Here is a 13,481-nt window from a genome sequence, read left to right as displayed (position 1 = left end):
GAACCACACTATTAATTGAACCATGTTTTTAGTACATTAATGGATCTTGAGAGAGGAAATGTCATTGCTGGCTATGGAGGCCTCACTGAGCCATCGGATTTCAACAAAAATATCTTAGTTTGTGTTCCGAAGATTAACGAAGGTCTTACGGGTATGGAACGGCATGAGGATGAGTAATGAATTACATTATTTTCATTTTTAGGTGAAGTAACCCTTTAAATGTAGCTTATCAATCAATCAATCAATCAATCAATCAATCAATTGACACTAACTTGAGAAGTATACCTTTGTTTGAAATATTAAGTAATGTTAAAAAAAGCTATCTTAAATAACATATCTAGCTTTAAAATATTGTATTAATGGCTATATTGAATATTGACATTTAATGGCTTTTCAGAAATATTTAAACGTGGAAAAGGTAAAGATTTTTGCTAACAGAAAATAATTAATGTGGCAATTTCCCCCAGTATAAATGGTCTTTATGTACAACTTATAGTGCTAATATAGCAGTACTTACCTCATTATTCTTTAAAAGGCTGACTTTGTCTGACAAATACCACATTGCTGAATACCATTAAAAGCACAAGAATTTGTAAAGATGGCTCAGTGTTTTTTAATGTGTTTATTTTACAGAATCCACCTCCCCCAGAACATAACCAAAAAACACAATAATCAATTTGAACTTCACTTGAAGACTTTGTAGTAATATATAGCAATATCACCCACAGACCCAGCTATCCAAACCACACATAGAAGACAGATAAAACATTACAATCATTATTCATGCCCTCCGAACAGGAAAGCAAGAGGAGCTGCATCTTAAAGACTGTACATCTGACATTATCACTCAGGATCTCATGACACAGAACGTCCGCCATCATGTCCACGTGGTGCATTGCTACAGTTTGACTGACAGCTGTCACAGCAGAAGATAAGTGATGTGGGAAAAACACAGCATTTATTTACATCTGGCCCAGACATTCATGTTTGTTTAAAAAATAGAGCAGTGTTATTACCAAAGCTTTTAATGCCATCAGAGAATTGTTGGACCATTTCCTCTCAGGACGTACTGTATGCAGTCTTCGGCACAGGAAATGGATCAAAGATTTCGTATTGTACTGAAATGTAACAGCCAACCCAGATGACTCTGACCCCAGTGAGATTTGATGGCTCAGCAGGTGTCACCGCAACAGGAAAAGTTTCTGTCCAAATCCTCATTATCTCAGCTTAGACACAGGGAGGTGAGCAGCACTGCACAGTTAAAACCTTATAAAACACCAGAATCTGTGAAAGCTTTCAGAATGGAGAAGAAATGTGATTCAACTTGATCTTAAACTTGACATTTGCTTCATACTGGATGGAATGGAATTTGGCATTGCTTATATTTTGTCGTGCACAGCAAGAAGTTGTTGGTTGGAAAGTTTCATACGTTATCAGAAAATACTGAGTGCATTTTAATGAAGATGATCTTCAAAACATTGTGAGCTGATGAATATTAAAAGATGTGTTCATGTGGTTCAACTGTCCCTTCAAGCTCTGAACTTAAAGATATTATGCTTATTGAAAACATAAGTCAAAATGTACTCATTTACTGAGTCTAACTCCTCCTGCTCTCATCCACATTCATCACATTCTGAAGAAATGTTCCTTCATTTAAATGTAACAATATGTAGTTGAATAACCATAATTCTATGTTTTCAGCTACTGAAAACTGTTCACATATTTGTTGTTCGCATAATTGCAAGTTAGAAACATGGAATTTTAGGAAAAACTATTAAAATGGCAGCAGCTTCGACTTAAAGGAAGTACACATTTTAAATGTCTACACATTCAGCTGTTTGCATCATTATTGGTGTTATTTTATTATAGCTGTGTGTCACATACTTTCTTTGTTCTTCAGTATTTTGCAAGTGAATATAGAGGTGATGTAGTTACATGTTTTGCCATAATTTTACGGTTCAAAAGTTTGGGGCTGGTAAGATTTTCAGTAAACCGTTTTTAAAACAAGTCTCTTATGCTCACAAAGGCTGCATTTATTTGATCAAAATGAAAACAGTAATTTATTACAATTTAATGAAATAACGGTTTTCTATTTGATTAATATTCCTGTGATGTCAAAGCTGAATTTTCAGCAGTAATTACACCAGTATTCAGTGTCACATGCTACTCAAGAAACATTTCTTATTATTATCAGTGTTGATTCTACTTAATATTTTTGTTGAAAAGGTGATTAATTTTTTTTTTAGGATTTCCTGATGAATAGGAAGTTCAAAAGAACAACAATTATTTGAAATAGAAATCTTTTGTAAAAAAGATAAATTTATAAAAAAGATAAAATGTCTTTACTGTAACTTTTGATCATTTTAATGCATCCTTGTTGAATAAAAGTATCAATTTCTTTAAAAAAAAAAAACCGTACTGACCCCAAAATTGTTTCAGTCCAAGGCCATGAATGATTCAGAATGGAATTTCAGATTTCATAAATGCAGCAAAAATATTAACCAATAACATCAAAGTAATCTAGGAATGATCTAATTCAGTCTTGATGGATAAAATCAAGGGATCCATTTGGAAATGTCACTTTATGGTAGTTAAATGTCATTTCTTGACTATGAGGGGAAAGTAAATCCTGCTATTAAATGAACACAAGAACAACCCGGGGCTAGTTTTAGCTGAAACACTGTTGCAACATCAAGGGGCCGTTTACACAACACCGTTTTTTTAATAAAAACGGAAAACTTTTTATGCGTTTTGCCCATTTATTTAAACGACAACAGGGTTTTGGGGCCTGAAAATGTGCACGTTTTTGATACCATTATTGTCTCTGTGTAAACTACAAAAACACAAATTTGTGAAAACGGGGACGTCATGAACAAGCGTTTTACGTGTTCAGTCTAGAGGCGTGTAGTGTTTCTTTACACAGTGACATCGCCACCTACTGGTCTGGCAGCATAATACAGCGATTTCACGGATCTGTGTTATCATGGATCAGTGTGACAATGTTGTCGTCTGCATGCAAAAAACGCAAAGTAAAAACTTTTACGTTTTTAGTACATCTTTGTCGTGTAAACGTACCCCAATACTTGTGGAATTCTGCAGGGAAATGGTCTTGAGCTCTGAGAACAAAACCTCATCATTGCACATTTCTATGCTTTCTTAATCATACTTGACATTTATTATTATTTCTCTTATGTGCGTAACTTTCATCTGTGCTTCAAAACCCTCTGGATCAGTTTTGGCAGATGGAAGAGTTTGGAACTGACCTGCATCCCAGAGGAAGAATCGAGAACATTTCGCATGGTTAAAAAAAAAGAAAAGAAAAAAAAAAGGGACTACAGCTCTGTGTCTCTGTATGACCAAAAACAAGAATGACAACAAACAGACCCAAACGACTCCTGATGACTGCTTTAAAAAAACTGGACAAAGACCTATCACGACAAAACAAAATTCAAAACTCCTGCAAGACCCGGACGGGTATGATATCACACCAGCAGAAGGTCCTGTGCTTAAACATTCAGCGTAACAGTCACCGATCTGATGGTGTGTTATATCATTGTCCATTTGTCTAAACGATTCTGCACAAGTATTGTTTTTTCTTTTTGAGTTTACTTGGCAAATACATGTCATAGCGACATTCCCATGAAGCAATAACGTGAAACTTTGGGAGGTGAAAGATGAATAAGACCCAGTTTTGAAACATTACTCTCTGAGTCTGGTCTTTCATCCTTTCATCCCAGTGAAGGGCTGCCTTGTCCCACACTGCCCCAGTATTTGTTTAGATGTGTTTGTTTTGTAGCTCTTCCTCTCTGTCAGTCAGTTTTTAGGCATTGTTGGAGTTGACCTCTCCTAGCAGCCAGTACGTCCTCATCCGTCCCTTTCCCTTCATCTCAACATCCCCCCTGAGCTCCAGCTGGAAGCAGTTGAATTCCTCCAATACGGCCCGTGTGGCTTCTGACAAATGGATCTTCAGGGCTGATGGAAGAGGTACCAGTACACAGTATTATATATAATACCATTATATATATATATAAAAAAAAATTCATACACTATTTTTGTTTGCATGAAATTAAATAGCATGACTAAGGTTCATTATATTGTTTTGTTGCTAGCATAAGAAATACAACTTATAATTTATTATAATAAATTCTGAAATAATAATAAAACTGCAAAAACTGCAAAAATTAGTCTTTCAGAAACTGACATCAGAACTATTAGTATATTAACATACAATTAAAATGTTTTTACTGTCAATTTTGATCAATTTAATTATCCTTGTTGAATAAAAGTGTTAATTTCCTAAAAAAAAAAAAAAAATCACCCAAAAATGAAAATTCTGTCATTAATTACTCGCCCTCATGTCGTTCCACACCTGTAAAACTTTCATTCATCTTTGGAACACAAATGAAGATATTTTTGATGAAATCTGAGAGCTTTCTGTCTCTCCATAGACATCCATGCAACTGACACTTTGACGCTTCAAAAGTCCAGGTTTTTTTTGAAGAGACAATCACTTTTTATGATGAACAGATTGAATTTAGGCTTTTATTCACATATAAACATTGATCAGCAAACATAAACAGAAGTGCAACCAAACCTGCTTCAAGCGTGAGAACAAACCTCTTCTGGAAGCTCAAACGTGCTGTGTAACACATGAGAATGAACCTCATTGGTTCTCGCACGTGTCAAGCAAACATTCTTGAGATTCCGTTATTGAGATTCCAAAACTGATGTGCGAGTTGATGAATGTTTATATGTGAATAAAAGCCTAAATTAAATCTGTTCATCATATAAAGTGATTGAGTCTCTTCAGAAAATTTGGACTAAACCGCTCAATCCTTATGGATTAGTTTTACGATCTCTTTATGAACTTTTTGAAGCGACAAAGTGGTCGTTGTGTAGCTGTCTATGGAGGAACAGAAATATTTCATCAAAAAGATCTTCATTTGTGTTCCAAAGGTTAATAACGAAAGTCTTACCGGTTTGGAATGACATGAGGGTGAGTAAATGATGACAGAATTTTCATTTTTGGGTGAACTAACCCTTTAATGGCTATTTAAAGGTGCCCTAGATTATGTTTTTAAAAGATGTAATATAAGTCTAAGGTGTCTCCTGAATGTGTCTGTGAAGTTTCAGCTCAAAATACCCCATAGATGTTTTTTTATTAATTTTTTTAACTGCCTATTTTGGGGCATCATTATAAACGCGCCGATTTTATGCTGCGGCCCCTTTAAATCCCGTGCTCTCCGCCCACAGAGCTCGCGCTTGCCTTAAACAGTGCCTTAACAAAGTTTACACAGCTAATATAACCCTCAAAATGGATCTTTACAAAGTGTTCATCATGCATGCGTCGGATTATGTGAGTATTGTATACTGTTATATTGTTTACTTCTGATTTTGAATGAGTTTGATAGTGCTCCGTGGCTAACGGGTAATGCTACACTGTTGGAGAGATTTATAAAGAATGAAGTTGTGTTTATGAATTATACAGACTGCAAGTGTTTAAAAATGAAAATAGCGACGGCTCTCTTGTCTCCGTGAATACAGTAATAACCGATAGTAACTTTGACCACATTTAACAGTACATTAGCAACATGCTAACGAAACATTTAGAAAGACAGTTTACAAATATCACTAAAAATATCATGCTATCATGGATCATGTCAGTTATTATTGCTCCATCTGCCATTTTTCGCTATTGTTCTTGCTTGCTTACCTAGTCTGATGATTTGGTTGTGCACATCCAGACGTTAATACTGGCTGCCCTTGTCTAATGCCTTTTATAATGTTGGAAACGTGGGCTGGCATATGCAAATATTGGGGGCGTACACCCCGACTGTTACGTAACAGTCGGTGTTATGTTGAGATTCGCCTGTTCTTCGGAGGTCTTTTAAACAAATGAGATTTATATAAGAAGGAGGAAACAATGGAGTTTGAGACTCACTGTATGTCATTTCCATGTACTGAACTCTTGTTATTCAACTATGCTGAGGTAAATTCAATTTTTCATTCGAGGGCACCTTTAAGGATTCATCATCCACTTGATGAAAGAGTTTTCAAATAGTCATTCCTCCCAGGAATCTCTAGAATCTCTGGAATCTTTGTTTTTTTTTGTACTGAAATAAATGTTTAGTTACTGTAAATACTGTTGTTTTTCACTATATTTTGCGTATTTATATGGACATTTTGGTTCCCCACTGCACAGTTTTACTCTGTAAAGTGATTTACAAATCCCAAATCAGTTCAACTGAATAAACGGAAAGTACCAGTTTTCACATTCAAAGAGGTTAATCAATCATAACAGAGATCATTTACATATAGAAGTTTTAAAGATGCAGTAGTAAATTCCATCTGTCAGAAAGAGGGTGCAAAATGACCATTTATAACCACACCACTACTGTACAAAAGTTTGGGATCATCAACACTTTTTTTTTTTTTTTTTTTTTTTTTTTCTTTCTTTTGCAGTGATCAAAAGTGATAATAAAGACATTTAGAATGTTACAAAAGATTTCATCAAACTTCATCAGTGACAAAAAAAAAAAAATGCATTGCTGTTTCCACAAAAATATTAAGTAATTGTTTTTAATATTGACAATAATAAGAAATGTTTCTGGAGCAGCAAATCAGCATATTAGAATGATTTCTGAAGGATCATGTGACTGAAGACTGGAGTAATGGCTGCTGAAAATTCAGCATTGCCATCACAGGAATATATTACATTTTAAAATAGATTCAAATAGAAAACAGTTATTTTAAATTGTAATAATATTTTTAAAAATATTACTGTTTTTTACTTTACAAATAAATGCAGCACTGGTGAGAGTAAGAGACTTCTTTCAAATAATTTTTTAAAAACATAGTGACCCCAACTTTTGAACAGTAGTGTAAATTACAACTACAGCGGTGAAAGAAACATTATAAATGGACTCTTCAGAAAATAAATGGAGTCTGGAGGCACCTCACCTTCTCCATTGGATTCCATGCGTGAAGCTGTGTTGACTGTATCGCCAAACAAACAATACCGAGGCATCTTCAAACCAACCACTCCTGCACACACGGGGCCTGGACACATGAAAACACACACCCACACACACATAACCGTCAGTCAAACCTCCCCATTACAGTTAGTCATGAACAAACAGATACATCCTTAGAGAGGGCAGACTGCTCTGTGCTCTACTTGTACTCTATTAAACACTTTCATGACCCATGATCCTCACCGCTGTGGATGCCGATGCGTAGGCGGAGCTGCTGGCTGGGTCGGTGGCGGATTCTAAAAGAGTGAACGGCCTCCAGTAGAGCCAGAGACATGCGGGCAATCTCGCGTGCATGCAGTTTACCGTTCCTCACGGGAAGTCCTGACACCACCATGTACGCATCGCCGATGGTCTCCACCTGGGGGCGCCACACAAAAACACATCATTACCCTTGTGAATAAGAAACGCTCTTAATCTTACTGAACGTGCAGTTTTAGTGTATTTTATTTAATCTGTACTAGCAGATATTAGAATATTAATGAAATTAAAGGTCATTTAAGTGTACTTAAAGAGAGTATACTTTCACGACTTTGTTTTTAACACTCAATTAGGATTTTTGTTACACTATTTAAAAGGTGTAATTATGCATTTAAGTTCTGAATAATAGTAATTAACTACATGTACTTACTTAGGGTTAGGATTAGCAGTTTCGCTTTATTTTAAGGTGTCTTTGTTATGCTGTAATTATACCTTTAAGTACTGAATAATATTAAGTAACGTACTTACTATAGAATTAGGATTAGAGTTTGGTTTGGTTTAGGGTTAGTTGAAAGTAATTATGCATTATTTATAGTTATTACTATAGTAACTACATGTAACATATGTAACAATGACACTAAAATAACGTGTTACCGGATTAGCATTAGGGTTTGGTTTAGGGTTAGTTGCATGTAATTATGCATAATTTGTAGTAATTCCTTATAGTAACTACACATGTAATGTGTAACAAGGACACTGTAAAAAAGTGTTATTAGATTTTACATTTGGTTACACTTTATTTTAAGGCGCCCTTGTTACACTGTAATTATACATATAAGAACTGATTAATATTAATAAACACTATGTACTTATAACATGTACTGTGTAATTAGGGTTAGGCTTTAGTTTAGGGTTAGTTAACCCTTTAAAGACGTACACTTATTTAGATGTGTTGACTAACATACTAAAGCACATATAAAGTGTGTAATTCAATGTTACATTTAAAGGTAATATATTTTAAATGTACTAAATTGCAACTTCATCATTAAAAATATAATATGTAATTACTATGTAATTACTAATTTATTTAAATACATGACAAAAGTTTCAAAAGTATGTTTAAAGAGTATTTAGCAAAAATGTTAGACAATAGAAGTAATTATGAAATTACATACAAAGATGTACTTAAGTTAGGGATGCAAGATATATCGGCCACCATATCGGTATCGGCCAATATATGTTAATTTTTAATGTTATTATTATCGGCCAGATATATAAGAATATATGTTCATTTTTAATGTTATTATTATCGGCCAGATAAGAAAATTTGGCTGATTTATTAAAGGCGATAAATAATGGCTTATTTCCTTCAGCTGAGACGCTTCAGATGCGCACTGTCAGCCATTATGGTTTTGAATTGCTTGAAATATGATTGAAATCACTTCAGAAAGGAAAATACAGTTCAACATTTTCACCTGAACCTGAACATGTGCAGCACAAGTCTGTCATATAGGCTACATAATATTATAATGAGAACATTATAATTGTGTGCTTGGGACATGGCTTTTAAAAAAATCTCACCATGGATTTTTTAATGGTGAGACTCAAAAATTTGGATTTAGATTTATCGGCCAATATATCAGCTATCGGTGTCAAATATAAAGAATTATCGGTTATCGGTATCGGACAAAATTTTAATTTCAGTGCAGTCCTACTTAAGTGGGTCAAAAATATTTTCACTTAATTGCAACTAACATGCAATAAAGTGTCTGAAAACATTATATTCAGATTGGACTTAAAGTTGGCATGAAATCAAAATTGACCCAATACTTTGTTAGTACACATTACTAGTCTTGTGGTCAACAATTCATCTGTGCAAGTTAATTCACAAAAAATCTTTGTAATCTTTAATCAATATCTGAAAATGTATTTCCCCTCTGGAATGGCCTTCTCTGATGACGTCAGTTTGACGGCTTGTGTAGGACATCCCCTTCAAATGTCAGTCTGCTGCGAGCTTTGACATCAAGGTGAATGGAACACTTACTTTTCTATATCCAATCAATTCCCAGTGGAAAAAACAAGTCACGCCCTATATTTTCACTCAAAAAAACCCATTAAAATACTGGAGTAAAGTTGGTCGCAACTTTAATTATGCAGACTTTAAGTATATTCATTTAAAGTATATCATTTATGTAATAAGTACTCTTTTTAAAAGTATAAAAAAGTATACTACTTTTTCACAAGGGTCGGCTCACTGATTGTAAGATGCATCTAAGCCACTTGAACTAATCGAGCACTCATGTCGTTGAACAGACGTTGAATGTAATGACTGTCTGGAATTACCTTGTACACATCAAAATTGTCGATGATTGCATCAAAGCAAGTGTAGAGATCATTCAGCAGCGTCACCACCTGTGGCATGTACAAATCGACAAATAGATAATCTATTTTAACTCAATACTAAACTACAAAATTAGCCTATAATTATTTCCGTGCATCTCCTTGAGGAGTGTTTACTGACCTGCATTGGTGTGCTCTCAGCTGATAATGCGGTGAAGCCCACAATGTCACTGAAGTAGATTGTGACAGAGTCAAAGGCTTCTGCCTGCACCATCTCTCCTCGCTTCAGCTGCTCAGCCACTGAGCTGAAACAATGAGACACACACACAATGAGACAGCCTCATGCCAGTGATAAAATGAATTCAACTGACAAAAAAAGGCCAAAAGACTTTTAGACCCCACTACAGACTGTCGCTTGTTCTCTTTTTTATGTTCTATAAAATCTGTGCACATCAATTTGTATGAATCATCCAAATAAACAGTTCAATTTTTTGTGAATAAATGTTGCATTAGAATGACACATCTCACTTTTAGTTTTTACAAACACCACTGTTCAAAAGTATTGGGTCGGCAAGTTTCAATACAGTAGAAACAGTAATATTGCGAAATATTATTACAATTTATTATAACTGTTTTCTATTTCATTATATTTTCAAATGTATTTTTTCCTGTGATGTGAATTTTCAGCATCATTACTCCAGTCTTGAGTGTCACATGATCCTTCAGAAATCATTCTAATATACTGATTTACTACTCAAGAAACATTTCTTAATATTATCAATGTTGAAAACTAGCAATGTTTTGCTACTTAATATTTTTGTAGAAACCATAATAGATATTTTTTTTCAGGATTCTTTGATTATTAAGTTAAAAATTTGAAAACTTTTGTATCATTATAAATGCCTTTAATGCAACTTTTGATTAATTAAATGCATCCTTGATGCATAAAAGCATAAATTACCCTAAAAAAAAAAATCTCATACTTTTAGTTGTGTGATTTACAAACGCTTTGCAAATCGGTTTGAACAAACCATTATAAAGAATCAGTTCAAATGAAATAAAGTGTCACATCAGGTATTGGTGATGCTTCCAAAACTAAAAGCAGAAATAAACAGGAATAAAAATCATTTATAAATATGAATGATTTGTGTGGGACTCACTGTGGGAGGATCTGATAGAGCAGAGCTTCAGCTTTACGTTTCTCCTCATGGTATGCCTGCGTCCTCTCCTCCACCAACTCCTCCAGGTTATTGGCATACTGCTCCATACGGGACAGGAGGTTATCCAGGATGTTGGAACCATATCCACTGAGGCCAAAACAGAGAAGGTGAGACAGAGACAAGAGATGTGAATGTGTGTCTGATCACTGCAGCATGGGCAGTATGGGCCGTGCATGCAGATTTCCACAAAAAAAGAAAAAAAAGATACACAAAATTAATTTCATATATAATGATTAATAAATTAAGAAATATTATTTTAATTTGATTGACTATTTTAATTTGTTTGACGCATTTTACCATTCTTAAAAAACATCCCACAGAATTCCACAAATTTTTCTCCAAAAATCAGTGCGTAAAATGTGAAAAAGTGGGCCATTCCTTCCATACTATAGAAGTCAATGGCTACCATCAACTGTCTGGTTACCAACATTCTTCAAAATATTTTTTTTTTTTGAGGGGGAGTAAATGATGATAGAAATTTCATGTTTGGGTGAACAGTCCCTTTAAGTTTCCCTCATTTTTAAATAACTTTTTAGATAAACTGAGCTACAGGATGAGTTAAAATGATAAAAAGTGTAAAATAAACAGTGACCAGTTACATTATCTAAGAATATACACAGTAAATTTCAACCAAAAACCTTGATGTTGAATTTTTTTTTTTTGTCAATTTGTCAAGTCATTTGTTTATGAGATGATTTGTGTTTCAGGTACCGGTTATTCTTGCGGAGCAGTACTTTAATCTGGTTGAAATCTGGCCTCTCGTTGACATCTTCTGACCAGCAGCGCTGCATCAGCTGTCCCATCTCATCGCTGTGGCTCTGAGGACACAGCAGCGGACGCAGGTACGGCCACCGGCCCTCCACCACACGCTCTATGATCTCTAAACCACAAGTTACAGACAGCATGTAAATAAACATTCTCTGGAAAATGAGTTACACAACACTCTACCACACAGGAAATAACACAGATTAAAATATAGAGTTAGAACATCAAATTTCACAGAAAAACAGTGAGAGTGATATGACTCCCTGCTGGTGTGAGAAAAAAAGAGACAGAGACAGGCAGAGAGCAAATATGTGAGAAAAAGAAAGTAAAAGAGATGAAAGTGTCATTCACAGGTTTTGAGAAGACCTTGGACTTAACAAATGTCTTCACAGCAATCAACGCGAGTGATGATGACACAATGCTGTCACAATGCTGTCACAATGCTGTCACGACCTTCTTACATTTTTTTTAATAAATTTTTTTAACTGCCTATTTTGAGGCATAATTAGAAATGCGCCGATTCAGGGCTGCTGCCCCTTTAATTGCTCGCGCTCTCCGCCCCCTCCCGAGCTCTCAACTCTATCATTGCATAAACAAAGTTCACACAGCTAATATAACCCTCAAAATGGATCTTTACAAAGTGTTTGTCATGCAGCATGTCTAATCGTGTAAGTATGGTATTTATTTGGATGTTTACATTTGGTTTTGAATGAGTTTGATGGTGCTCCGTGGCTAACGGCTAATGCTACACTGTTGGAGAGATTTATAAAGAATGAAGTTGTGTTTATGAATTATACAGCGAAAATAGCGACGGCTCTCTTGTCTCCGTGAATACAGTAAGAAACGATGGTAACTTTAACCACATTTAACAGTACATTAGCAACATGCTAACGAAACATTTAGAAAGACAATTCACAAATATCACTAAAAATATCATGTAATCATGGATCATGTCAGTTATTATTGCTCCATCTGCCATTTTTCGCTGTTGTCCTTGCTTGCTTACCTAGTCTAATGATTCAGCTGTGCACAGATCCAGACGTTAATACTGGCTGCCCTTGTGTAATGCCTTGAACATGAGCTGGCATATGCAAATATTGGGGGCGTACATAATGATCCCGACTGTTACGTAACAGTCGGTGTTATGTTGAGATTCGCCTGTTCTTCAGAGGTCTTTTAAACAAATGAGATTTATATAAGAAGGAGGAAACAATGGAGTTTGAGACTCACTGTATGTCATTTCCATGTACTGAACACTTGTTATTCAACTATGCTGAGGTAAATTCAATTTTCAATTCGATGGCACCTTTTAAACACTTAATTATTTATTGGTGTCTTAAATTGTATAACTATTGCCAATGTTCCCTTGTGAAAAAGAACTTTGCTTAATTTTACTGAATGTGCACTTGTAGTGTACTTCAAAACTTTGAAGTATGTTTTTAAAAAACTGTACTTGCAAACAATATAATATTAATTAACTACAAGGCCTTATTACTTAGTACACTTTCATGACTATGTTTTTCAACACACTTACTTGTTGTTCTTACACTTTTAAAATTGGACTTTGTAACAACGTCAAATTAAAAGTTTTTAGAAGTAATTATAAAATTACACATAAAAATTAATTTAAGTCCTACTTAAAGGGGCCGAAAGCACTCTAAAAGTTTAACTAACTGCATTTAATATATTTAAAATTAACCTGCAATTAAATGTCTTAAAACAGTATATTATTTTAAACTCTATTTATTTTGTATTAGTTAAAGGGTTAGTTCAATATTATAAAACGACAAAAATACTTTTTGTTCGCCAAAAATAACAAAATAGCGACCTTATTCAACAATATCTAGTGAAGGGCTATTTCAAAACTCTGCTTCATGAAGCTCTGAAGCTTTACGAATCTTTTGTTTCAAGTCAGTGGTTTGGA

At 34.6% G+C, this 13,481-nt stretch overlaps 1 protein-coding gene across 1 annotated transcript in view; it reads right to left on the bottom strand.

Moving 5' to 3' along the window:
- Positions 1–3,381: 3,381 nt before the first annotated feature.
- npr1a (natriuretic peptide receptor 1a) overlaps positions 3,382–13,481 on the bottom strand; it is a 124,344-nt gene continuing 114,244 nt past the window's right edge. Inside the window, exons 16-22 of the mRNA XM_048201143.1 lie at positions 11,504–11,672; positions 10,733–10,879; positions 9,754–9,877; positions 9,576–9,644; positions 7,218–7,392; positions 6,961–7,059; positions 3,382–3,972 (exon numbers count right to left, since the gene is read on the bottom strand). Of these exons, the coding sequence (XP_048057100.1) occupies positions 3,821–3,972; positions 6,961–7,059; positions 7,218–7,392; positions 9,576–9,644; positions 9,754–9,877; positions 10,733–10,879; positions 11,504–11,672 (935 nt within the window). The 3' untranslated portion in view covers positions 3,382–3,820. The remainder of the gene's footprint in view (positions 3,973–6,960; positions 7,060–7,217; positions 7,393–9,575; positions 9,645–9,753; positions 9,878–10,732; positions 10,880–11,503; positions 11,673–13,481) is intronic.

The sequence above is a fragment of the Megalobrama amblycephala genome, linkage group LG9, assembly GCF_018812025.1.
Source record: "Megalobrama amblycephala isolate DHTTF-2021 linkage group LG9, ASM1881202v1, whole genome shotgun sequence".
Lineage (NCBI taxonomy): Eukaryota > Metazoa > Chordata > Actinopteri > Cypriniformes > Xenocyprididae > Megalobrama > Megalobrama amblycephala.
This window is presented reverse-complemented; position numbering and strand designations above follow the sequence as displayed.